General features: G+C 34.1%; 2 protein-coding genes across 2 annotated transcripts; one reads left to right on the forward strand and one right to left on the reverse strand.

The window, feature by feature from the left end:
* Positions 1-4,160: 4,160 nt before the first annotated feature.
* On the reverse strand, positions 4,161-11,724 carry LOC110739285. Its single transcript, XM_021919752.1, has 14 exons — positions 11,533-11,724; positions 11,390-11,420; positions 11,213-11,292; positions 10,197-10,236; positions 9,459-9,469; positions 8,946-9,098; positions 8,575-8,779; positions 6,601-6,914; positions 6,392-6,517; positions 6,165-6,298; positions 5,966-6,063; positions 5,679-5,770; positions 5,330-5,451; positions 4,161-4,531 (listed from the first exon to the last, which is right to left on the reverse strand). Exons 1-14 carry the CDS (start codon positions 11,554-11,556, stop codon positions 4,459-4,461), a joined length of 1,503 nt encoding a protein of 500 aa, XP_021775444.1. The 5' UTR covers positions 11,557-11,724; the 3' UTR covers positions 4,161-4,458.
* Positions 11,725-15,638: 3,914 nt separating this feature from the next.
* Positions 15,639-20,356, forward strand: LOC110739286 (wee1-like protein kinase). Its single transcript, XM_021919753.1, has 10 exons — positions 15,639-16,500; positions 16,768-16,828; positions 16,936-17,002; positions 17,851-18,114; positions 18,298-18,365; positions 18,456-18,565; positions 18,667-18,707; positions 18,800-18,948; positions 19,309-19,656; positions 19,973-20,356. The coding sequence occupies exons 1-10, from the start codon at positions 16,268-16,270 to the stop codon at positions 20,051-20,053; spliced, it is 1,422 nt and encodes a 473-aa protein (XP_021775445.1). The 5' UTR covers positions 15,639-16,267; the 3' UTR covers positions 20,054-20,356.
* Positions 20,357-27,362: the final 7,006 nt, after the last annotated feature.

Below are 27,362 nucleotides of genomic sequence, written 5' to 3' on the forward strand. Positions count from 1 at the left end.
AAGGAGATGAGTGTAGACATCTGATTGTGCCTCCCCATAAACCAAACTCAGTGATGAGTACCTTTCACGTCTTTGATTAACGAAATCGGTGAGGAGTTGAAGTGTCTCGTGAAGTTCTCTTAATCCTTGACCATACCCTAACCTTACTTAAAATGTTTTAATCCAAAATCATTAATTTCTTGTCTTTAAACCCAAAATCATTCATTTCGAGTCCGCTCAAAATCATTCATTTCCTGTCCAACTCATAAAAACGTCCAAATCAGATTATTTTGGTCCATAATCCCGGTACAATTATTGTTTAGTTGGATGGAGCTTGAAAAGAGTTTTCCAACGTTATATTATAAGCCCAAATCCGACATAAAACAAATAAGTTATGGTCAAAATACTAAACCAAACCCAAAATTTGTTGGATACTTGTAAACCGAGCCATTCTGAGTTTTGTGACTCATATTTTTTATCCAAATTTTGGATGGTTAGATAGCCCTTGAAATTATATTTCCAATGATATATTATAATCCCAATTCCGATTAGAAACGAAAAAGATATAATTAAAATACTAAACTCTATCCAAAACTGATATTGTTCTACTATTTCGATCATATCTCAAATTCTACAAAAGATATCAATTTGATTCCAATTAGGTTGGAAAGTAGACTTCCATATCTTTCCAACGATATATATATCTTATTCCGATTTCTAGCAAAAGTTATGATAAAAACAAAAACCTCAAAACTGTAGGACCAACGCACTGCGATAGCACCAACGCGGCGCCTTGGCACCTAGCGCGCCGCGATAAGCCTGTCTCCCCGCGTCAAAAAGGATTCTATTCTGATTCGAATTATGATCTTTTCTGATCGCTTTGACTCTCTTTTTTCCTTATAAATATTAGTCGTTTTCCCCCGCTTCAAATCATCAACAATCATCAACAATTAGCATCCATAACCATTGTAATTCCCAAAGTTCTTAAAACCTCATATTCTTAGCCTTAGCCTAAGCACATCCTTGATATTCTCCCAAATCAGTCACAATACCTAGCTCATTCACGAGATTTGAATACTCTTAACCATCCTCGACGTTGCCTTCGCCCTTGACGTGAAAGGTTGATAATCTGAGGGTTTGGTCCCAAATATATATTTCAATTGATATTTGATTTATTTACTTTATTGATTTAACTTTCTTGAAAATTACTAACGTGTGTATTGTTTCCATAGAAAGAAGGTTGAGCATGAAAGTGAGTAATTCAATTATGTCTTTAATTATTCTTTTGATTTTGGACTAGAAATTATGTTTACAATATTACATTAATTCTTAGTATCATGTTTAGGATGCTTATTATGATTTCTAGTATCATGTTTAGGATAATGCTTTGATTATTAGTGGCATGCTAGGATTTATTATTAATCCGTTTAATATCATGCCTAGGATCTTACTAACAATGTTTTGAAGATGTTCTTATGATGATAATTGTTATATTAATCATATGTTAGCTTAATTATTCATGATTTATTGTTATTGCTTCATCATGCCCCTTTTTGCAGGATTAAAAGGAATTTGTAATTGAAATCACGCCTAATATGATAATAATTTGATTTAGACTAATATGATTTTAATTAGAGCTGTTAATTCGGGTAAACAGGTCGGGTTTGGGTCAGGTAAGTGTGGGTCGGGTCAACTCGGGTCGGGTCATTTCGGGTTAATGTCGTAGCCTATACGGGTCGGGTTCGGGTTGGGTCATGCTTGAGTCAGGTAACGTCGGGTCATACATCTTATCGGGTTAGGGTCAGGTTAAGGTCGGGTTTAATTCGGCGGGTTAAAACGAGTTAGGGTCATTCTCCGGTTCGAGTCGGGTTCGGTTTAAGTCAATAATTTGCGGGTTATAATCAGGTCGGGTCATTCTCGGGTTTTAGTCGGGTTCGGTTCGAGTCAATAATTTGCGGGGTATAATTAGGTCGGGTCATTTCCAAGTCAGGTCATTCTCGGGTTCAAGTCGGGTTCGGTTCAAGTCAATTATTTGCGAGTTACAATCAGGTCGGGTCATTTACAAGTCGTGTCATGTTCGGGTTCAAGTCGAATTTAGTTCAAGTCAAAAAATTGCAGGTTATAATTAGGTCGGATCATTTACAAGTCGGGTCATGTTCGGGTTTGGGTCTCAAATATTGGGTTAATCTGGGTATCGGGTTGATTTCAGGTCGGGTCATATCAGGTTCGGGTACATTTTTTGGGTCGATTTATTAACAGTTCATGTAATGACATTCACATTTAATCATTATCAATTACTTCATTTATTGTAAGAGAAATAATTTCAAATAAATTTAAATTTGAGGTAATAAGTTCTAATAAGTTTAGATAAGATCTACATAATAAGTTCATATTAATTCCAATAAGATAGGTTTAGTTTAAATTTTTAGAAGATAAGTTCAAACCCTATTCAAATCTATTCACATTGATTTCACTCATTTTAGGGATAACAATTTTAGATAAGTTCATATTTGAGATGACATGTTTAGATAAAATACAATAAGTTAATATAAATTCGGATAAAATAGGTTTAGTTTAGATAAGTTAAAATACATTAATTTTTTTTTCTAAACTTATTTTATTTGAAATTATCTAAACTTGTTTATTTTTTATAAATTCATATCCGAGTTCACGGTTTTTTTTAATGGCATCTTTTTTAAACATTTAAATGGCATTGTTCAAAACATTTAAATAAGATTAAATAGGCAAATGAATAATAAAATTAGAAAAATAAAAGACCAATAAAAGCCTTTTAACAACTCTAGTTTGGGTCACCACTTTCTCGAGTCCAGACAAGTCAAGTCATGATCGAGTACAGGTAAATTATTTGGATCAGATTATCATCGGGTCATTGTCATATACTCATGCTCGCATTCAATCATTATCACGTTCAATTCAATCATTATCCGAATTTTTTTTTTTTAACTTTTTTTTATTTGAATTTTTTTATTTATTTTTTATTTTTTATTTTTTATAAAATATAAAATAAAACAAACAAGCCTAAGGTCAAATAGTATTTGTAAACCGTAATTGACTACATTAGTGCACATGCACCTACAAAGTAGTAGTATTCGTAAAACATAATTGCTTAATTGAAATATAGAATGAACTTGCACCTAAAAAGTAGTAGTATTCGTAAATCGTAATTACTAAATTTAAATAAAGTATGCACATGCATCCAAAAAGTAGTGGTATTCATAAATTTTTATAGGTTTGTTTGAGACATATAAATTGTAATACATTTGATAATAGAGAATTTTATTGAAAATATTTGAATAAGCATAAATAGGAAAATAACTCATAGAATTAGGGAGGAAAAAAAAAAAAAGAAAGAAAGATATGACGTAATCCTAGATTGGTAGTTAATTTCGGGTCAATAACAAGTCGGGTTAGTGACATATTGGGTTATAGGTCGGGTTAAATTCGGGTCGGGTTAGGAATAAGTCGGGTTGAATTCAGGTCGGGTTAAATTCGGGTTTTGGCGGGTTAAAACGGGTTTGGGTCAATTTCGGTTCAGGTCGGGTTCGGTTCAAGTCAATATTTTACGGGTTATATTCGGGTCGAGTCATCTCCAGGTCGGTTCATGTTTGGGTTCGGGTCTCAAATACTCGGGTTAACTCGAGTCTAGGGTTGGTTTCAGGTCAGGTCATATCGGGTTCGGGTCATCATTTTTCCGAGTTTAGATGGGTCAGTTAATAATCGGGTTCGGGTCTATATTTCGGGTCGGGTCAGCTTTTGACAGCTCTAATTTTAATTCAAGTGATTACCAATAATAGATTTGATTGTGCATTAATAATCAACCAATGTAGATTAACACAGGTTTAGGATTAACTTGATGTATGTATGTTGATCAAAAAGCGTACATGAATGTCATAAGAATTAAATGGAGGCCTATTTAGGGCGGAGTCAATATCTTTTAGGTTAAATTCGTACCATCCCCGAACATCCAGCCATTGTTCCAGACCAATATGGAATTAACAATCTCTGTGATTGTAAATGGGGTGTAACCTTCACATCCGTGAACGGTTTACAAGTTCCTAAAACTTGTTGGCGACTCTTTTTCACCGCCATTCTTAAAAACATGACTACATGTAGGACTCAAAGAGTTTAAAAATTCCTAACATGAGGTAGATTGTAGAAAATGATATTTCTAAGTATATTTAATGAAAACATATACGAAGTACAATATTTGTATTCTACAATATTTGTCCTTTTCATAACCCTACGAAAGTGAATCTACTTGTTCTTCTAATACAATTCAAAACAATACATTGAGAAACCAAAGGGCTAAGAGGAGGAGATCAAATTAGCTTGATTACCGAGGAATTATGACATTCACTCCACTAGGGAATCATTTGATCTATAAAACATCATCTGATGTTGTGTCTTGAATCTGATATCTTCTTCAAAATGTATATATTCGAGGTAGAACATTGTGAATCAAGTATGGAATTGGGAAAAGTACAACGTCAGAATTATGATCTCTCCACCCTTTAAGACCTGTACCTCTTTCCTGTCAATAAATTCACAAAAATGTCGCATTTCATCACTTACATTCATGACGGGATCTAATCAAAGTCACATACACAGTACAGTTCATTAGTTTGCTACGCAGCACAGTTCATTAGTGTGCATTTATGCATTCATTAGCGCGGAGTAGGAAACTTCTTTATAGCAAGGCCAAGCGCCGTTCTACGTTGCAACACAATTCCCTCTAGAGAACACTTAAATAATCCAACTTCAGAAGCAAAGCCACACAATGTAAGTTTTGTGCTTGTCACTTCAAGCCTAATGGGAGTTATATGGAATAATGGAAACCACACTAGAGGCCTTAACTATTCCTCACAGATCCACAATATCTTGAGTAACCGTGTGTTCTCGTGTAAACTACTTTTTAAGATATATGCAGGGCCCACACTGTCAACTTAGGAATCTCGAATTGTCAGTTGTGATTGTGGGCCCTATAGTCCAACACATAATGCATGATGGACCTATAAAAGTAACAGCCAATTGCCATGAATACTTAATACTACAGCAAAAAGACATCTTAATCTTCCATCTAAAAGAAAACGTGTAGCGAAGCTACCACTACATATATAATTATACAGCACCAGACTACTGAAAATAATTAAATACATCCGGGTGCACGGTGCACCCAAGAGTACTTTTTGCTCATTTGATGATTAAATGAGCAATAATCGATAATATGAGCAAACAATACCTTTAGGTGCACCGTACACCTGGGTGTACATAACAAACTCTCACAGACTACAAGCAATTTTTTTGCAAGGAAAATGACATCAATACATACCATGGTGGATAGATACGGATTAAGTTCCCTATGTCCAGATTGACATCACCACAAACCCTCGAGTTGAAGATGACGGTCCAAATCTTCCCAAAATTTTCCTGCTGAGGGTTCTGAAGCGAACTCTGCAACATTTTTAACAAATAAAATTTGCTCAGGCTGCCAGTTCATTTGACATCCAATGCATATAAATTACAAGTCTACAACCAATGGACAGTCCTTCACAATACAACAAAATTCATAGTCAAAGAACAAAATTGAAAGAGAAGATAAAAACAATACACAAGGAATTCCTACAAAGGGGGGAGAGAGAAGTGACTAAAAAAGTAAAAAGACCATAATCAGAAATAACCTCTTCGTTTTCAATAAGTGAGCAACTGCAAACACTCAGTTTTGCATCAAAGGATCTTGATAATATCTTCACATCAATGCACCTTGCTTCATCTGAATGCAGTAAAACAGGAAAAAACTGAGCCAGGTTTCTGGGCAAAGGGACATTAAATCGCCAAAAAAAAATGTAATTACTCAAATTTGTTACTTACTACGATTATATATGACAAAGAGTTAAAGACCACACAAAAATTGTTCAACCAAAAAACTCAAAAATTTGAGTACTATTCTACAGTACATTTCTATCACCTTTCGGCCAAACTTCAGTCTGCACCTTCTTCAAGAAATCAGCATCTTGTTCCTTCTGCTGTTGCATCATATGCAGCAATCTTCCAAAGAGTCCAGTACTGCGCCATGCAAACACATACACAAAAGCTCAGGGAGCAGGTTGGAATAAAAACCTTCCATGGAAGGAGTTTATCAAGATTCACCTGTTTTCAACACTCACCTAGATTGTTTCAGTGCTGTAAAGGAAGGTCTTTTATCTACCACTGAAGCACAATCAAAGGCTTCCTGGAATTTGTCTGCCATTGATTTCCTTCCAGATTCTACTATAGCAAGTGCTAAATTTTGAGCATTGTCCTAAACAATGAATGAAGATCTTATTTTAACAGCAGAAAGTTATCTTAATGGTCTATAGAAAACATATTATAATCAGTGACTATATAAAGATACCTCATTGTCTGTTGATGATCCACTATGCATAACCTCACAAGGGTCTTCATCACTTACTAAATCCTTGCCAGGCAAAGTCATGCTTCTGATAACAGCGCGCTTTCCTCGTCCTTTCCTCCTACTACCCTGTAGCAGATGGTTTATCAGACTGACATGAGATAAAGAGCAATCAGAGGGGATTATAATATGGATGTATTATAATATGTAACCTTTTTTGGCTTCAAGATTGGATTGCTGGTATTTCCCTGGAGGTTGTCCAAAAGTTCAGCCATGGATCGTCTATGATTATCATGTTCTATAGCTGCTTCCAATGGCAATGCAAGACTTGATGTCCCAACATCACTACCTCCAAGGAGTACAGGACTAATCTTATCAATAGGCTGATATCCACTGGGCTCAGCTTTATCATGTAACTCATCATCACTGGATGAATTGAGATCCTTATCTTTCCAAACAGACCGCAGTTCTACTTGTTTTTGTGGCTGTAAAGATGAAGATTTTTTCTTGATTTTACATCTTCCACCTGCACCAGGTCAAATTAAACTCAGTACAACATGCAGAGCTTATTACATTTCACAGGCTAGACTGACTCAATCAATTTCTTGTAAGGTTAAATACAGGCTTCAAGGCTTAGGTTATTAACTTAACAAGAATTCTAACAAAGTTTTGCATTTTATGCCTAAAATGACAAGGGTTAACAATTAGGAAGACCAGTCTCTAAGTTTTGCATTTAACATAGAATGACAAATGCAGGAAGATAGACATCTCTACTGCATTACAAGATGATGAATCAGAATTGCAAACCTAGCATGCTCTGTAGCTTTGCTTTCATTTTCATATTCTGGTTTACTCTCTCTCTCTCTCTCTTTTTGCCTCTATGTTTAAAGCCATTTAGTTAGCAACAATATAGAGCTTTAATCCCATAAAGATAGAGATAACTACATGAACCAATATGCCATTCCAATGTGAGCCCTCCTCCATTTTCAATTTTCCCCAAGAAATATCATGAAGACCCAATTTTCTCAGTTTATTTGCCCCTTCCAACCCAATTTATCCTTGATTTACCCCATTTGCAGTATCTCCATAATCTGAACTCTTCAGTCTTCAAGCTGGTGCCGCTTAGAATTGGCATTTTGCAATTGTAGTCAATTTTGCCACATGTGATGCCTCTTTGACCCTACTGCAAATATTTTCATCACAGATTCTAACACTTTGCCACGGACTAGCGTGATTAACACAACATAATGGTCGGAAGGTTGTTTGATTAATCGATAAAAGCTTAAAGCTTGCGTAGTAACAATGGCTTTAGGCCATTACTCTCCAAGTGTCTCAATACAAATTTCTGAATACCTCTCTCCTTCTTAGTTTCCTCTATTTATACTACTGCCAATAACTGAAAGGGTGGCCTAGAGCCTTAATTGTTACATTTACTATTTTTTGTCTCTAAGCTAAGTTAATAAGCCAAATAGCCTGCAAGTTCAGTGAGCCGTTGCTTGTGTTGGTAGTGGAGGTGTGCCCTTCTCTTGTCCTTGCTGCTGCTTGTGTCTCCTGCTGTACGCTAGGGTGACTGGTGGTGAGTGTGGGTTCGTTGCACACTTTCAAATCACCACACAGCCATGTCAACTTACATACCTCCATATTTATCTTTCATAAGAAATATATTTAAATAGATTAGCATTACAACCCATATAGCGAAATTGTTTGAAAAGCAGTGCCACAACTTTTCTTCACCTACAGAGACATGTTACAATCACATAGTATTCTGCATGCTCCTCCATTTGAACCAGCCAATCTTGATTTTGTACCAAACATAAGTCAATATCTTTATCATTTATGAGTATCACAACAATCAAATCTAAATCACTCATTTTTAGGTAACTACCTCCTTCACACTATCTAGATCAGGATCCTCCTAAATACTTAATTTTTGCATAATTCAATTAAATAGCCAGTCAACAAAAAAAATGTTCTCCAGATGTTTTTGAGATTAACATTGCTTAGCAACATAAAATTAGAGCAAAACGCTGAATTGAAGTAACTGCCTGCTGAAGTGCTGAGTGCTGGCTAATTAATGCATTGAATCATGCAAAAATAAAGGTGTCTCATTAAACACATAAATGAAAGCGCACCAAGCATCTGCAGAAGAAAAAGGAGCATGATTATGTACAAGATACTACCCTTACCAAGATTCTTGTTTTTTGAATTAAACGGATGGCATGTAGACCATCTGGCCCTTTCACTTAGTTGACCCATTCTTCTCGCCTCTTTGTCAACCTCAGAAGATGTGCAGGGCTCAAATTGTTTTTCATTTCCTTTGGTATAAAGATCGAGCATCTCAGATACATTATTCCCTTCTTTGATGGATTTGGAAAAAATATTCCTTCCTTTCTGACAGAAAAAGCAAGTCAAAAGTATGTCTCAATATGTTGATAGGAGCCATTACAAGATCAACAGTAGAAGTGACATGGTAACTCAGCAGAGACATTATATTAGCATATTATCACTTGTCAGAACGCATCACAACAAAAATTTGAAGCAACAGTGTACCATATACCTTAACACTAGAGATCCTCTCATTTGGATCACAAGTCGAACCACCAGCTTTTATGATGATTGAGTCACATTCAACATTATTCTCGCAATCAAGGTTCCTCTTGTAAAAATCTGGTGCTTCCACCTCATCTTCAGACAAGAAGCCTGAATCCCTCTGATAGAGTAGACTTTGTTATATACAGCACAGCATTCGTAATATCCATGTATACACAAATTAATAGCTGAGAAAAAAGTTCATTCAGATAAATGTTCAGCTGCCTTCCACAAATATATTCAACTTCTGGCAACTCCTTGCTTTGCAGGGCGTGGATATGGAATATCTTAGCTCTAAGGTCTCCATAACTGCGGAAAGTTACACAGTGACAAACATCTCAAGCAATAAACACCAGGAAGGCAGGAACCCATTCATTAGGTCATCAAGTCCATGGAGGAAGCCTGTACACTTGATGGATTGCCTTTAAAACTAAGAAAACAGAGTAGCTTTATCGTTGATCATTCATAATTTCAAATTTACCTGGCGAAAACCTGTACAAGAGACACTAGTTCTATAAACATCAGAATTAATGGATTAATAGCTATACCTAGCATAAATGCAAGATAATTACAGCATACAAAATATTAGATTCCATCTGAATTGGCAACACCACAAACACAGAACTCAAAAGAGAATATCATAACTGGTTGCAAGTTCAACTCACGCCTCTATCCCCCGCCCCCCACCACTACCTACCAGCTAAAAGGAAATTCTACCAAGTTTTTTCTCTATCATTACTGGCATAAACAGACAAAAGGAAAAGAAATCACATATATTTATGGGATAGATTGGAAGGCAACCTAGTCCTAGCCTAGCTCAAAACAAGGCCTACTTCAGAGATTTGTCAGTGTTACAGTGGGGTGGATGGATTGAGAATATAATTTCCCTTACTTCCCAAAAGAAGGTTGTATAGTGTTCATATAATAGGAGAACTAATTAACAGAATAATTTAGGTAATTTACAATAATCACCAGTCTGCTAAACAAGTGTACGAATAACAGAGAGAATTCAATGCTTTCTATTAACTGCAAAAGGTGCAAACTAAAGAGGTAATTTTTAAAACAACTTCCAGGAACAAACAAGAGCTTCACGATCACAAGTTGAAGAAAACTACAGCCATGCAAGTGGACTAGCATAGCAATAAACACAAAAATCAACACACTTGAGAACAAAGATACATCAGAAATAGAAAGAAATCAAGGCAATGTCTGAGAATACCTTTGAGTAACTCAAGTTGTGATGCAACTCCCAGGCTTTTCTGAAACAGAAAAAGTATATGCAGTTTTTCAGAATATATAACCAAAACTAAACTCTTTATCCTTATACAAACTTTTTTGTTTTTGTTTTTGTTTTTGAAGGAACCCTTATACCAAATTGAACACTCTTATTTATCATTAAAATTAGCATGTTCTGCATCATGCACAAAGAGCTTCCATTGGACAATTAAGTGTCCACCACTTAATTTTTGTTTATACAATTCTGATTCACATATTATCCCCTCAATCTGTAGTTCTTTATGTGCATAAGGCATTATTCTACTGTACAAATTAGAGTAAGTAATTATTAATTCCATTTTCCGTGCTGCACAATAAGCTACATTAACACATGTCTCGTTATCAAAACTAATCACTTATGCTCAGCGAATTTTGCCTTTCTTCACTAGACAACTTTTTCCCAAGCGTGACAATACTAGTATAATCATAAAGGCACCACTTGTCACATTAACTAAGCATTTGGTTAATCTTGTTAACTTATAAACTAAACCACCCTCAGATGCTTTTCTCCCATTCTTTAGCGACTAAAACTACACATCCATCAAGCTACGATATGTCTTGAATGATATAATCTCAACACTAAAATGACTAAAAGTTCTTTTTCAAAACATGGTACCAAAGAGTATAGAGAATTATCCCCCTTTAGGACCTTTACACGATGTCGTACTTTCTATATCCACATTATCCCGGACAAACTAGGGTAAAGATGCCAAATTCCAGACCATCTCAGACCCGCCCCATTATACAATGTCTTACTTTCCACATTCCACGACTTCTAGCATTACATTAATTTTCAATTACTCGAATTCAAATTCGCAAGACATTCACTAGCACATTGTTATATTAAAATTCATGTCAATACTCAAGAACTATATCTTAACAAGTATAATCTCATACAACAGCAAATAATCTACTCACAAACCACAATTAACAACATTAATAACTTAGAAATAATGTTACCTTCTTACAATCCGACGTTCCGGCTAACGAAACGTAGTTCTCCGACCATTTACGACCTTGTTCTTCTTCATCATCATCGTCTGGAAACAATTCAATAAATGGTAAAAATAATTCGAAAATTGTGCTCTATATTAGTTTGATTTTTTCATTCAAATAAGAATTTTAAAGCTGACTTACCAGAAATACTTTGATCAGAATCATGAATCTCCTAAAAAATAAAAATGAATTATCGAACTGAAAACAATAAATTCCAAGGTTTTACAAATAATTAAGTGCAAATTCAAAGAAATACATAATGATATGAGACGAACAAATATTACCGAAAATGAATTGTGTCGCCACATTGAAAATCTGAGAACCCTGATTTGGTGGAATTTTGCGCTTGCTTGTTGCAAATGATGAATTTGGGTCGAATGTCGATGCTCTTTTCAACACATTATTTTCATTTTTTCAGTTAGCACAAGTACTCAAAGATTCAAATTGGAGTTGCCGAAAGGTCCCACATCATATGGTAAATTCCTCTTTTTTTTATTTTATTTTTATTTTTTATTATTATTATTATTATTATTATTATTATTATTATTATTATTATTTTTAATAATTTTGTAACACTTTTTAAAAAGAAAATACAAGTTTATGGTCTTGTTTGGTAATTAGCTGTTGGTTGTTGTCTGTTTAACTTGGTTTGTTTGACTAGTTGTTAGTATTAGTTTTTTGTGTGGCTGTTTGACCATTTGTTGTATGTAAATATGTTTGATAAAATCAGCTAATAGCTAATGGCTGTAATTATGCAAAATGACCTTAAAGGACATTATTATGTGTTCTCATTCATTTATTATCAGTATTATTAATTACAATTACTAGTTTTCAAAAAAAAAAATTACTAATTACTATATACTAATTTCTAATTATTAATTACTAATACAAAATACTAACAATTAATTACTAATTATTAATTATTAATAAAAAGCTAATACTTCCACAAATTTCTTTTAAAACCACGACTAGATTACATATACGATTTGAAAAAAAGTCTAAGAAAAAACAAGAAAAATTACAAGTAACACAGAGGATAATACCACCAAAAGAGGACCAACCCTCCATGTATTCACAGCCCTAATGATTGATGGATCGTGTTTCATGACATTGTAGATGCCAATAGCACCATTTAATATAAACCAAATGCTAAGAAAGCGAAAAGATATCTGACTTTATCAGTCCCACACTTATTGCATCAGGAAAAGAAAAATTAAGATGATAACTGACATCAAAACCACCATTTTTGCAAGAGAAATAATTATAATTATGGAGAAGTAAATAGAATCAATTCACGAAACAATATTGCATTTTCACAACGAATGCGTACAATCATGTAGACACTAACATTCATGAAACAAAAGGGAGTATCTTTTCTATATAAAGAATATATATATATATCACGTATCATGTTAAAGAAGATGAAGCTCTTTTGATCCCTCTCGTAGCAGATAATACAACTATTAAATTCATGTCAATTAAAGACCTTTATTAATTCAAAATTAAAAATAAAAATATAATGGTACTGAAAAAATACAAACAAAAAAAAACAAGTAATATTACCTGACATACAAGGTGTAAAAACACCATCTCCTATCACAAGTGAAACAGTCAGAAGTGTAAAAATACCCTGTCTTGCAGTATACTAATCAAACATCTTACTTTAACACACATTCATTGGAGGTTGGTAATGCTTTCTACGAAGCGGTACCACGTAAGAAAATCAACAACTTATTTTTAACATGATGAGTAACGTATAATATTTTGCTCAATATTTTGGCTTTTATTTTTACAGTTTCATTATACTGCCCGACGTTTGTTTTGACAGTCTTAGCTACAATTATAGCTAGCCAAGCAATGATATCAGAGACTTTCTCTATCTTCCATCAATCTCTAGTCAATGGCGAATCTAGCATTTTATATAAGTGGGTTCAAATTAAGTAAAAATTAATTATATTGTATTTTTTTTAATTATAAATTGACAAATTACATGAAACTACATATATATATTAAACACATTATTAACACATATAATTATTGGTATTAATAGATTAATTATAATTTTATCACTTTTCTCATATTATATAATTCTATGTTAAATAACTTATTATATTTTCAACTTTCAAATATTTGTAACAAGAATATTTTGTACAAAATAAATGGGGTTAATTGACCCCATTACATTGAATTGAACATAAATATGCCCCTGTCTCTAACTCTAGAATGCTTCTCTCAAGTTAAAGTTGTTCACACATCAGCCAAATTTGAAGGCCAAGTTATATACAGAACTCAATTATCTACTCATATATTTGCATGTATTTTTGTTACACTTGGATTCAGAACTAACACAAGCATTGGCAAAGCTTACGCTAAACTACATTCCTTAATATTTGTATGGAAGACGCACATAATACTTGTGCTTCTGTATATCTGCTGCATTTTGTCCGTCTGTCGAGTTGGTTTACTTGAGCCATGCAAGGTGCTCTCCAAGTTTGCTCATGGAGGATATCTTCCAATAGCATTTGCTTTGGTACTAATGATCATCATGTTCACATAGAAATATGCTTACTGGAAGACTTACTATTATGAGCTCGATAACAAGGTTTCGATTGAGGAACTTACAATGGTAGTTGATCAGCATAACTTGTGCTGTGTTCCGGACTTTGCTATTTTCTACTCCATCCATGGCATCCCTTTAAGGACCTTTACACAATGTCATACGTTCTATATCCGCATTATTCCGAACACACTAATGTAAGTCCAGACCATCTCAGACCCGCCCCTTTATACAATGTCTTACTTTCCACATTCCATGATTTTTTAGCTTTACATTTTGGGAAATTCTCTTTGGTACTCTTCAGTTTTATAAAATTCTCTATGGCGAACAAAGTTTTATCAAATTATCTTTGGTACTCATAAACTTTTTAGACTTGAACTTCTTCCAAAGCACTAGTGTCACTTGCTATATGCTAAAAAAACTTTGATCAATGAACTGCCAAATCAAACCTACAACCTTTCGATTAAGCAACTTTCGAGCAGCAGCATCCTTGACACTTGATCTAGCCTCATCAAAATTGGTTCACGCAAATTCTTTATGTACTAAATGATATCTTTCTTTCTCGTTTTCCATACGAGTAATTAATTACTACTTCCTCTGTTTCTTTATAGTTGCAACACTTCTCTTTTCACATTTGTCGATGCCTAATTTCAATCGTTAATATCTTTAATTACCAATATGTAAAAATTATAAACATTTGATATTTAAATAGTATATATCGAGACGAATCTAATAAAATTTCACATGACTATATTTTTGCATAGCTATAAATCATCAAAGCTAGTCAAAGTGGAACTCATGAATGTAAAAGTCAAACTGTTGCAACTAAAAAAAAAAAAAAAAGTATGTTTCAAGTAAATCACTCCATGTACAACTTTTTCATCCATTATTCAACAACACAAAAATATAACAGTAGAACCTCGACGTACTCTAATACCAGTTTATTGGGAAAGAAGCACACATAATGCACAATTGTAAGTTGAAGTACAATGGTCTTATTTCCTAATGTGTTGTAGAATGGAAAAAGTCACTAATAACCTCGAGCAAACACTATATACACACCAATAAGCTATTCTAAATCGCCCAAATGCAATAAATAAAGCACACCAAAATGTAGGTGGAAACTCAATCTAGAAAAACCACAGTTACCGTAAGCCAACACCAAGCCCTTCCACTAATCAATGATAATTAATGGTACACCAAATAATCCTTCTCTAATAAACAATGTTAGACGCTCTACAGAATCAAACAACACGTTTGGGACAAACCATTCTCCATATACATCACTAACAAGTGGATAAACTCAACTAGAGAGATATTATGACTGAATACGTATAACCAACATTTGGAGCACAAAATGATAATTCAATATTAAATATGTAGAGCATGAGATGGCAAGAATTTTTTTTTTTGTCTAAATTTGGTATTGATCGGCTTTCGTTAAAGTGTCGATAAGATGGAAAATTCGGACATCTTCTATGGATAACCCTGTTTCTCCTTCTATGCCTCCCCATTGTGTTTGTGAGTGTGTTTGGCTTGCTGTGTACACAATCCCCTTTTGACTTTATTTTGCTCTCATTAAAGAAAACCAACTTTACATGGGTCCAAACATGCATTTGTTCATATGATTAAAATGCTAACCCATCTTATTATGACTGGGTTTTCCTCCAAGTAAGAGGGAATAACCCATCTAAATAGTACTCCGTACTGATCTCCGTCTCTTATATTTTGCTCTATAGTGTAATGTTACTTTATTAAGTTTTGGTTGGAAACAAGTGATGAGAGAGAAAAGTGGTAGGGTTAATGGGGTGGTTGTGAGAGTAGAAATGTGGACCCATATGTCCAAAAATAGAATGAGGCAAAATTAAAGGGACACTCTAAAAAGGAAATTGGGGCAAAAATTAAGGGACAGAAGGAGTACATACTATTAAAAGCAAATTTAAGAGGACGTTTGATAATGTATTATTATAAAATTTCCCACCAAATTACTTTTTTAAAAAAAATCATTGTTATATAAAAATAAAGTTTGCATCTAGATTATGACTTTTATTTTTTTATATAAAATCTAAAGTAAACATTCTAAAATATCTAAATGGAGACGCACATATTTTTATTATTTAATATATTTCATGTGTTTAATACTTGGTGAAACGATTCATTAATTTTTATTCAATCATATCGTTATTATAATTATTCAATGCACGGGAATAAACCTAGTTTCCACTAAAATCTTTATACAAAAAAAAAAAATTAATAATAATAATAATTCCCACTAAAACGACAAAAGCCAGAAAAAGCTCACTCCATCTCAACAATCAACTCAAGTCACCACTGACACTCCCTCACTCAGTCACCCCGCGCAAATTCGAATTCATTTTCATTTTCAGTATTTTCACCAAAAACTAAATACACAAAAAACCCTTCTCTTCCATTTTCACTCCTCTCATCCTCCATTTCCAGAAATGAAGAAAAGAAGTCAAAGGAGAAACCCTGTTAGAGAGAGAAAACAACCCAAACTTTCTCTCACTAGACCTCTCCAATCTTTACCCTCTCGTCCTCCCTCTCTTAAACAACACCTCCAAATTCACGATTCTTCTAACAACGAACCTCAATCTGATTCTTCTAACCTCGCTATCAATGCTGCCGATGCCTCCGATTTTGGTTCTACCGAAATTCTTAGTCAGGATTTCTTTTGGTACAGCTCGTTTTTTTGATTTTATTGATTTTTTAAAATTAAAGTTTATACCTTTAATTTGTTGATTAATTGGGTTGTTTGCTATGGTAATTGTGTTTTTAATCGGTATTTGAGGTTTTATTGGGTTGTTGATTGTTAATTTGATTTGGCTGTTGGTTTAATTAGGTTAGGGTTTAGTTGATAGGAGTGGTTTTTGCTTGGTTGATTGAATTTGTATTGGTAATTGGGATTTTCAAGTAATTTTGTTTTTGGGGAAATTGTTTGCAGCACACCTGATTACATTACTCCGGAATGTCAGAATTTGTTTGTTGATTTTGATGCCAATAAGGTGAGTACTGATATTTGGCAATTGTGACAATTCAAGGTTGGTTATTTAAATTTGTTTTAGTTTGTCTTTGTGTGATGGAGAATTGGGCATTTTGATTCTGTTGGCAGGAACATATTTCATGTCCGGCTTCGCCGGAAAAGTTGAAGACTGTCAAGAGTAGAAGATTAAATCAAGGTAATCGTGTTCTCTGCAAGCTTATAGCATTACATTAGACTTTTTTTTTTTTTTTTTTTCCTTTTTCTAAATTTAGTAAAAAATTCTTTCTATTTCATTTGATGGAGGTTGTTTTCTTAGCTTGATATTAGTTTATGATGAAGTTTGTCTTGAAGCACACTAGCTCCTTTTGTTAGTGTCATAGACATCTCTCGACTGTATTTGCCTATATAATTGAGGGCTTTGCAAGATAATAATGTGTTGAATGCGTTGTTGGGTTCCTTCTCTTGTACTTATCGACTTTATATTTAGAAAGTGTTCTTGATGTGGCTTTTAACAATAGTCTTTTTGAAGTCTTTGTTGTTAATGGGCATAATGCTTGTCTAGACCTTCATCTGGCAATGGTGGAATCCAATATATAGTTGTAAACTTGTAACAATTACCCGACCAATTTATTATTGGTTTTTCATGTTTTGATAGCTTGTAGGAATGGGGACTTCTGCTTGACTCTCTACCCATGTGTTTTGAAAAGATCTACTTCCTGCTTCCATGTACTGTTTGTTTCAAAATAGTGATGTAATGTGGTCATTATATGTACTTCTCTCAACTCACAACTTTGGCTGTCTATTTGGGTTGTAAAAATGTGAAACTATCCTGATCAATTTGGGTTTCTAAAGGTTTTCAAAAAGAAATGTATGGTTCATTTGTTTTCCTTTTTGTTGTTTTGAATGGTCTATTTATTTAAGTTATTTGATTTCATATATCTATTTGCTCTATTTAGCATCTTTAGTTCTTTACTAACTTTTCACTTGCAAACTCAATACATTTTTTTAATACCTTCATCAGTGAACTTTTCATAATCTCAACAGATGGCAGCTTTGTAAAATCTCCAGCTTCTATGTTGGATCATCAACAGGCAGTGGAACTTGCAAATGATACAAATTATGTGAATGAAAACAAGACAGGAAAAATCGCAGCTACTGCATTGGACAATGGTCCTAATTATGTCCCACAGTCAGCTATTGCTTTACGTTGCCGTGTTATGCCACCTCCCTGTTTAAAGAACCCTTATATAAAGGATGCCGTGGAAATGGATGTGGATCCATTTGGAAGTTGGAGAACAAAGTGTTCAGGTTTTTCCTTTGTCAACTCTCTAGCTGCTTCTACTTTCCACTTTATAGTTCCTTTTTGGTCTCTAAGGTTTACTCACTAGGTTTTTTATAAATCTTTTGATATGTGGAAGTTCTCTTGCCTCTTGGTCATATGGTGCTTATTTTATGAGATAGTGAGATTATATTATGTACAATTTTGCTTAGGTTATCTCTCTGCGTCTGCTGGTGCTGAAAGCATGTCACGCTACCGTACAGACTTCCAAGAAATAGAGGTATTGTCAGCAGTTGCCAGATATTATGCAAATACTGAATTGCAAATAAAGTAAGCTTTAAATAATACTAAATATTTTCCTTGTTCTCAGCAAATTGGAAGTGGAAACTTCAGTCATGTATATAAAGTCTTGAAGAGAATTGATGGTTGCCTCTATGCTGTAAAACGTAGCACTAAGCAATTGTGCCTAGACACAGAAAGGTATGTTCACTTTTCATTAGAATCTGAAGCAATTTATATTCACTTGTCTGATTGTCAATCCTTATTAACTGGCAACTGCCTTTTTGAATTGTCTACTGCAGGCGGAAAGCTTTGATGGAAGTTCAAGCACTGGCTGCTCTAGGTTTGTCAAATGAGACCTGTCTCAAAGATGCTAGCAATATTTTTATTGTTGACTCTGATTAATGGTCTGAAAGATAATTTCACTTGGTGCAGGATTTCACGAAAATATAGTTGCTTATCACACTTCCTGGTTTGAAAATGAGCAACTGTATATACAAATGGAGCTTTGTGACTATAGTCTTTCCAGTTATAATACATCTTGCTCGCTTACTGAGGAAGAAGTTTTGGAGGTTTTTTTACAGGTAGCCTTTTCTTCTGACTTTTGCCTTGACAATGTTGCCATGTTGTTCTATAAGGTTAAATTGATGAGCTATCCAACTCGACATGATTGCCTCTTTGAACTGAAAATTTGGTGCAATTTTCATTATTAAGCTGGATAAAATGAAATTTATCTCATTGCATTGATGTAGTTTTTATTTACCATATACCTTGCCACAGTGTGTACAACACCTTTCTTGAAACTTAAAACTTTTTTTTTTTTTTTTGGGCATTATTTTTGTTATTCTTTTTCAACTGATCTTTGAATGTTCTTTTGGTGGCTTGTTGGTGTTCTAGTAAGATTATTTCTTGTAGTTGCACATTCCTAAAACTTGTGTTTGCAGATCGCCAGAGCATTGCAATACATACATGCAGGAGGAATTGCTCACTTAGATGTAAAGCCAGAAAACATTTATGTCAAAAATGGTAGCTATAAGCTTGGTGACTTTGGTTGTGCCACACTGCTAGATAATAGTCTTCCCATTGAAGAAGGCGATGCACGCTATATGCCTCAAGAAATCTTGAACGAGAAGTATGATCATCTTGATAAAGTTGATATATTTTCACTGGGGGTTTCTATCTATGAGCTTTTGCGAGGTTCATCATTGCCAGATGCTGTGCATCAGGTTTTGAGGGAGGGGAAACTACCACTGCTTCCTAGCAATTCACTGCAGTTACAAAACTTGATCAAGGTATACTCACTCGAGTCTCAACTTTAAGTTTACTATTGAAGTTTCCTTTTCCTTTTTTTTTTCTTCCTCGTTAATCAAAAGAAATAAATATACGAAGTATCATGCTAATAGTACTGATCACCTTGAGCTCAACGTATTTTACTTATAGTGGATACTGGATAACCTGCTGGAAATTGAATAAAACCCTATAATTCTGAATTCCTAGAAAGAGACAATTGGAGATAGTTTTGATCCTTAAGCACTTTTATTAAGTGTGTTGATTGAAAATGAAGTGACTATCTGTAACAATGTATGATATTTGCACATAATTTGACAGCTCATGGTGGATCCAGATCCAACAAGGCGACCTTCTGCTAGAGAACTGGTAAAAAACCCAATTTTCACCAGAATATTGTAAACAGGTGTTTTCAAGTATGATAATTTTGGATGGTTAAGGTTTCTCATAAGACCTGCTGAGAAAGAAGGCCAAGCATATTTAAAGCCTCTAGGATTACAGCCCCTGAATACGAGTCCAGAAATACTAATCATGAATCTATCTAATTTAACTGTCGATTATCTATCATTGATGCACCGATTTTTGCCTTCATGTATGGTGCACAATTTGTAAATGTATGAATATTGACAATTGCATGTGTAATGAGGGGGCCTGTTACATCTTTATTGTAATGTTGGCTGTGATATTAATGGAAACTGACTTTTGGACAGCATATCTACATGCTTTTTCCTTGTAATAACAATAAAATGATGTACAAAGTGTATTGGAAACTGGCACAGAAAAATGAGACCACCAGTCCTTGAGCGCAGCATACAGATAAACTGTAAACTGTAAATGCAGTACCAACGACAGAAGGCCATAAGCTCTTAGCAGCCCGAAGATGTCTGTATCTTAAGCTTCCTTGTTGCATATGACACAGCCAAATGAATTATATAGCTCATCCCATCTGCATCCCAAACCACGACAATTGTGTTAGCTTCTCCAGTTCTCCTTGTGTGATTCAATGACCACCATCCATTTGAATTCAGCAGCTCAAATCAATAATGACACACAAAACATGACGCCTTGCAGGTGGTTTAGAAATTTTTCTGCTCTTTCGAGCATCACCTTCTGTGCTTGAGCATCAGTTTTGAACTTTTGGTGCTAAATGAATTGTAAAGGTACCTCAGGGCCAAGATTCTAACAACCCAAAGTTTAATGCGTCCATTTCCAATGCGTTACGTGTGTGTACACATATAGGGAGTGAGCCCAAACAAAAGAAATGTATAAGTAATACAATACGTGTGTAGATTGTTATCTATACTCCAATAAGTTAGTAGATTATTATTTCTTATACTTCATATTTCTTATACACGTATTTCTTATACAAAATAAACGAAAAATACAAAGTGTATTTATTAGAAGCGAAGGTAGTAATCTACAAGTATAATTGTAGGACTAAGTTGTCATCCATTGAATAATACAGTAACAAAAATATTTTGTGTATTAGTCAACCTTTATGAGTTTGGAAAGGAATACAACCCATTCTTGATAAGAAACTCAAAACAAAAACGTAAAGTAACCGGATATAACCTTGAATGTTACCACCTCTTGGAACGAATTCAAAATCCTACTCAAACTACTTAGACTACCTCCTAGAACTAAGTATTTTGAAGATCAAATCTTAGCCTACCTCCTCCTAGAACTAAGAATTGACAAACTAATCTTCAAACAACTCCTTAAATTGAAAACTAGCAAAGAAAACATTTAAGCAAAGCTAAACAATTTGTATTGAAAATAATATGATTTTTCTATTTCTCTAAATCCACGAAATTACCTCCTATTTATAAGCATAAGAGGCATCGAATACTACTCCTACAAGGATTTATCCCCTAACCTTGTGCTCCAAGCAACCTAACTAGAATATGATAACTATTTCTAATTAGAATAGGAAACTAATTAGAACAAACTTTATGTAACTAACAACTTTCCTAACAGTACAACCTTAGAAACTTTATGGAAACTAAATAACAGAAATTAAAGTCTATCCTAAGTGCTTAAACCAAGAAAAACCCTTTCAAGTGAAAGGTAATAAAAATTTGCAAGCAAAAACTCTAGAAAAAACAAAGTAAAACAAGTTATGAGGCATTTCTTCTCAGAGCTGAAAAGTGTTACACGCTCCAGTGCTCCACCAAGGAGGTGCACATGCCTGACCACCGTCAAGGTGAGTCCAGGCCGGAGTTAGGGAGCCGGCGTAGGGGGTCTGAGTCGGCGTGTGGCTGCCGGAATCTTTGCCGTAAGTGAGATGTGTTATTTTTTCTTCCTTGGAAATCATGCTTCCTTCCTTCTCAATTAAGCTACTGAACCTTTCCTTGTTTTGTTCCTTGTTTGGGCAGCCTGTAATGGAGTTATTTAGACCTTCTAAAAGTGTATTAGATCTTTAAAAAGAATTAGCCTCTTAATGCACATCACAATCGACCTCACTTAACTCTTATAAAAGCTTGTTACATACAATTAAATATGATAAATAAATATAATTAATCACTATAAGGAAACAATATGCGAGTCTAATCTAAATATTAATTTACACAAACTTATATGGGCTAGTAAATGCAAACAACATATTGTGATACATGTACAATATATGTATGTACAAAATAATATAATTTAAACATACGTACCATTTTGAATTTGTAGTTGATAAATTGTGAGTTGTGAAATAAACTTGTAATGTTATAATTTGAGCGTAAAAATTTAAGGTCTCAAAAAAAAAAAAAAAATCTAAATTTTAATTTTTTTAAATTAAGTAGTAAAAGTATCTATGTTAGATTAAATTTTAATATTCATCTATTTGAACCCACTTGAAAAAGTTGTCGGATCTGTCACTTGACACAATATTTTTATCACGCGCGTCTAGTAACTCTTAAAAAAATTATAAAGGCTGAATCCCTATGAGCCCCAATGAAGATCCTCCCTTGGTTACGATTCCTTCAATCTCGAATCTATTAACGTTAAAGGCCACCATGGTCATGACTCCAAGGTAATAAAAACATCTAAATTAAGTATCACCACTAGCATAATCAATATAAGACAAATTTCTACCCCAATCAATCTATTATATGCTCACAAGGAAAAGTAATCCCTAAACTGTACCAAAGGTCTCGTTCGAATTATCAGTGGCTTTCCTTGATGTAAGTCTAGATACACCCACCCGAATATAGGTTGATGGATTCAAACTTTTTGGAACATGTTACTCACGAAACAGAATAGATAACCAAAACTCAAGAACACACTCAAAGTTCACCCTAATCTTATAACTCAAGAACAAACTCAAACCTATAAGGAAACACTTTAACTCGAGACAAACTCAAAGAAAAATGCTAAAAATCACTTGTTTCGGGGTTTTTTGTGAATCCCTCGGGATACTGGTCACGCTCTCGGCCGGATGGACGCGGATACCTGCAAAGCAACGAATATTCCGTTTACCGGAATATTCGCCTCCGACGGTCAAGTTAGTGATCGGAAAAGGAAAATTTAGAGAGAGAAAGTAAAGAGAAGCTGGAGCTCTTAATGCTCTTTTTAATGTTATGTCACCATCCACCCCTCCCATCATGAATGATTGGGGGGTGGGGAATTGTGCCCCTTTAGGGTTATTACCTTAGAATTTCGTCCTCTGATTGGCGGCGCAATCAGGTGTTGGCACGTGTCCTAAGAGGGGCGTCGTTTTGCGGCTTTTTTGGGATTTGGGCCTCCTGATGTAAGGAGGCCCTTTACTCTCTTTTTCAGGTGCTCTTTAGGGTTTTACACGTGTCATCTTCTTATAGGGACACGTGTTGCCCTTTGATTGGGCCACGTGTCACTATTTGGTTGGTCCACGTGTGGGGGTAATTTTTACCCTAAACATTTGCCCCTGAGAAGGGGTGGCTCGTTCTTCATGGGTCCGCCTCCTCTAATCTTCTACTCGTCCGAATATGTCCGAGTACACAGGCGTTTGAGCATTTTTTATAGTAAGCGGACGATGTCGTTCGCCTATCAAGGGGATTTCTCCTTTGGGCTGAACGCCTTGTTTGGTCCTCCTGATTTCTTAAGGGGACTTTTTAAGTCTTAAATCGGGCAAACGAGTTGTGCCGGCTTGAGAAAGAAGATCTATCCTCCGATTTTTTCGGAGTGGCGGTTCGAATTTTGCTGACCTAGACGTCTATTTTGATGCGCCGTTAGAGTATCCGTATTTCTTCTCGTCTTGAATCACGGAGCGGTTTTTTAACTGTTTGAACTTTTTTGGAAAGGTACCGTTCAAATTTTTGGGCGGGAAAGTTGGTTTTACCATTTTTCCCCCATAAATTCGGCCTATCAATAGAAGAGGTTTGACTTCATTTTGGCACTTTGGAACTTTGAGAATTCTAGAGAGAAGTCAGAGCTTTTTAGAGAGAGAAAGTAATTTTCTTTGAATCTTCGAGAGCTCAGCCGTACATTTGAGGTTTCCGTTCAGATTTTTGAGTTTTCCGGTCAACCTTCAAGACTTTCAGAGATTTTCATCGTTTTCTACACGTACGGAGGTAACCGCCTGCTCTTCTTTACTTCTTCCCTTTTTCTTTTACTTGTTTTTGGTCTTCTAACAAGAACTGGCTCAACACTCTGCTTCGTCCGTTTCTCCTCATGAGGCCAGACATTCGCCTGAGACTAAGGAGTCTAGAGTGGACGACGGGGACGAGTCCTCCTCTCTATGGAGTGGGTCCATTTCTAGTGTGTACCAACTCACCCCCTCCTATTCTTCTCTGTCCCTACAGTCGAACATGGCGCATATGGGGAGGGTTTAGGGTGTTTTCGGTGGGGTGGTTTTTAGGGGATAGGTTTTTTCAAGTGGGTTTAGGCCGATTTGGGTGGGCGATGAAGTTAGGTCGGTTAATGGCGGTGGTGTCGACGGTTGGGTGGTGGTTTCGGTGGTGATGGCAATGGCGGCTAGGCGGCGGCTATGGTTGCTAGGCGATGGTTCTGGTCACTGGGCAATAGTTTTTGGGTTGATGGCTTTTGGAGGAAAAGCTAGAATTGAGGAATAGGGTTAAATTAGTCATTATGTCTTTAGTTAATTAGGGTTAAGCTTATACTTTCATTAATGTGCAATGATTATAACTAATTAAAGTTTACCAAGGATAATAAGAATTTTTACAATTTACCATTGAGAAAATAAAAAACTAAAGTATTACCAAAGAGAATTTCCCTACATAAATTCCTATATTTGATACAAATAAAAACTTTTGTATACACCCGATTTAGGTCCCGTTCACTTTCATTATTTTTGCTGAACTGAAATTATTTTTACTGAACTGAAATATTTTTGCTAAACTTAAATTATTTTTACTGAACTGAAATTAATTTTACTGAACTGAAATTATTTTTGCTGAATTGAAATTATTTTTACTGATTTTTACTAAACTGAAATAATTTTTACTAAATTGAACTTATTTTTGCTGAACTGAAATTAATTTTACTGAACTGAAATTATTTTTATTTAATATTATTTTTTTAAGGTGAAATGAACACGGCCTTACAATAATTTTAATGTACATCAAGCAGTGTTTGGGTAACTTTTAGCAAATATTGGGTAATTTTTACCAAATTTAGGGTAGCTTTTAGCCTTTTTTGGGTAACTTTAAATTTATGCAGTTTTAATATAATTAATTAAAAATAGGCACCGGGATAAGTTTTATAAGGGTAATATAATTAATTATTATTTAATTTCAATCACTGTGATGTATTTAAGTCATGTGCAATTTTATCTCAATAAAACATATGTACTTTAATATATTAGGGTAATTATTATTCATTCAAGGGTAACTTTTGATCATTTTAAAGAAACTTTACAACGGATGTAAAATATATTCATTGTACACCCGTTTTTTTTTTAAAAAAATGTTTGTCTATTACATAAGAGTGGTTATAAACTTGTAACACAAATGATTACACTGCCAAGAGAAAACCAAGCATCTTCTTTTCGAAATATTGAATGATGTATCATGGATTAACAACTTTAATAATTGTAGATCATACTTAATGAAATTCAAAATGCCGAATTAATACATTTTATTGTAGAATTAAAAATTTCAATCGCCAAATAACTAAATTAACGAATCAGATTTGAGAATTTAAATTTAGATGCCAGGTAAAATAAAAAAAAAAAAAAATTTTGGTGCTTAGAGAGCCACAAGGGCAGGATTGATGAGAACCGATCCCAGGATCTCTTGGAATTGGGACAAAAACTCTAACCACTTGAGCTATCCCTCACTCAAAAAAAAAAAAACAAAAAAACAAATAGTGATCTTATATTTAAATCTATTTTAAAAACAAAAAATTATAATTTAATATTAAGAATTTTCTAAATATACAAAAAAATTGAAGAAGTTAATTTTTTAATAACTTGCCTAATAATTTTTTTCCAATATGAATTTTATTGAAAATTAATGTATAATAAAGTTTTATAGTGCTGACAATATATGAAGAAAATTGAACTAATTTGGACTCTTAGATCTTGTTAATCGGACAATTTATATGCTTCTTGTGTCATAAATAATATTTTCGTAATTTTTCAACTTTATAAAGTGGGCCACTTTTATTTATGAAAAATTAGTAAAATTAAATAATTAAAATGCTTTAAAAGTGAATAATAAATAAAGGAATCAATTTGAAATGTTGTAAAATTGTTAGTTTGACCTTTTTTCACTAATATATTGACATTTGTGTCAAGTTTGAATATGTTAATTATTTTATGATTGAGAGAGTATAATAATAATAATTAAAAAAAAAATCCTTTACCAGTTATGAAATATTGTGTGGATATCCATTATCCTCCTTTTCTCAATCCGAAATATTCTAGATCTAGAGTTTATTGTTATCTAAGCAAATCCTAGTTATATTGTATTTATATGTATCCTTCACTCTATGGAATAATATAGAATGATCTGTTCTCTCCCCAGTTACTCTTCTATTCCCTTTATTTTACAACACGTTATCAGCACCATAAATCTCTCCTAAATTATTCAATAAAAATATTTGGTTCAACAAAATTAGTTGCGAATAGTTTCTATATGATATTCCATCATCAAAGTGATTTATTGAATGGAATATAAATCCAAATTTGTGATTTGCATCTTGCGTGCAAATATGTTACTTGAATTATGGTTTTGTTTAATTTCAAAATCCACAACAAGATTAGTGGCTGAACAAGTGGCGGCATTTAGAATATGAAATAACAAATTGCCATAATCTTGTTGGAATTACATGATCTGTGTTGGACCATATTCCTTTAATGGAATTTAGTGGGCCTCGTGGCGTATGTGAGATGTGACTAATCTAGAAAGTGAACATATTAGAGTGGAGAACCCTCAATAGCTATAATGAGATCCGTATCAAGAAAGTTTTCTTCTACTTATTATTTTCGTATCTATATTGTATATATTGTATATGTTAATTATGTTACAAAAGTTTAGTATTTTATTTGTTGTTTTGTTTTGCAATGTCAAAGTTAAATTACTACTGTCGAATATATTACCCATGTCAGTGAAACAACTCTGCCATGACACTAATTGGTTTAGTATTGTTTGACTTGTTATATATATGGAGTATGTTGCAGAGTATTATCTATTGATGCCAATCTCGCCAAAGTTCAAGCAGCTTTGGATCTTCCCGAGCCGAAAACAAAGAGGGACATTCAACGTCTTACTGGTAGAATGACTGC

This window comes from Chenopodium quinoa, unplaced genomic scaffold (genome assembly GCF_001683475.1).
Source record: "Chenopodium quinoa cultivar QQ74 unplaced genomic scaffold, ASM168347v1, whole genome shotgun sequence".
In the NCBI taxonomy this organism is placed as follows: domain Eukaryota; kingdom Viridiplantae; phylum Streptophyta; class Magnoliopsida; order Caryophyllales; family Amaranthaceae; genus Chenopodium; species Chenopodium quinoa.

What these genes read in the sequence shown, in the direction of transcription:
- LOC110739285 (XM_021919752.1), bottom strand. Translation starts at nt 11,556, where the DNA reads ATGTGGCGACACAATTCATTTTCG. An exon ending in GAACGTCGGATTGTAAGAAG is followed by an intron (nt 10,237 to 11,212) that starts GTAACATTATTT and finishes TTTCTGTTTCAG; the next exon opens with AAAAGCCTGGGAGTTGCATC. An exon ending in ACAGCACTGAAACAATCTAG is followed by an intron (nt 6,064 to 6,164) that starts GTGAGTGTTGAA and finishes TGCATGGCGCAG; the next exon opens with TACTGGACTCTTTGGAAGAT.
- LOC110739286 (XM_021919753.1), top strand. Translation starts at nt 16,268, where the DNA reads ATGAAGAAAAGAAGTCAAAGGAGAAACCCTGTTAGAGAGAGAAAACAA. An exon ending in TTGATTTTGATGCCAATAAG is followed by an intron (nt 16,829 to 16,935) that starts GTGAGTACTGAT and finishes TTCTGTTGGCAG; the next exon opens with GAACATATTTCATGTCCGGC. An exon ending in AGTTACAAAACTTGATCAAG is followed by an intron (nt 19,657 to 19,972) that starts GTATACTCACTC and finishes ATAATTTGACAG; the next exon opens with CTCATGGTGGATCCAGATCC.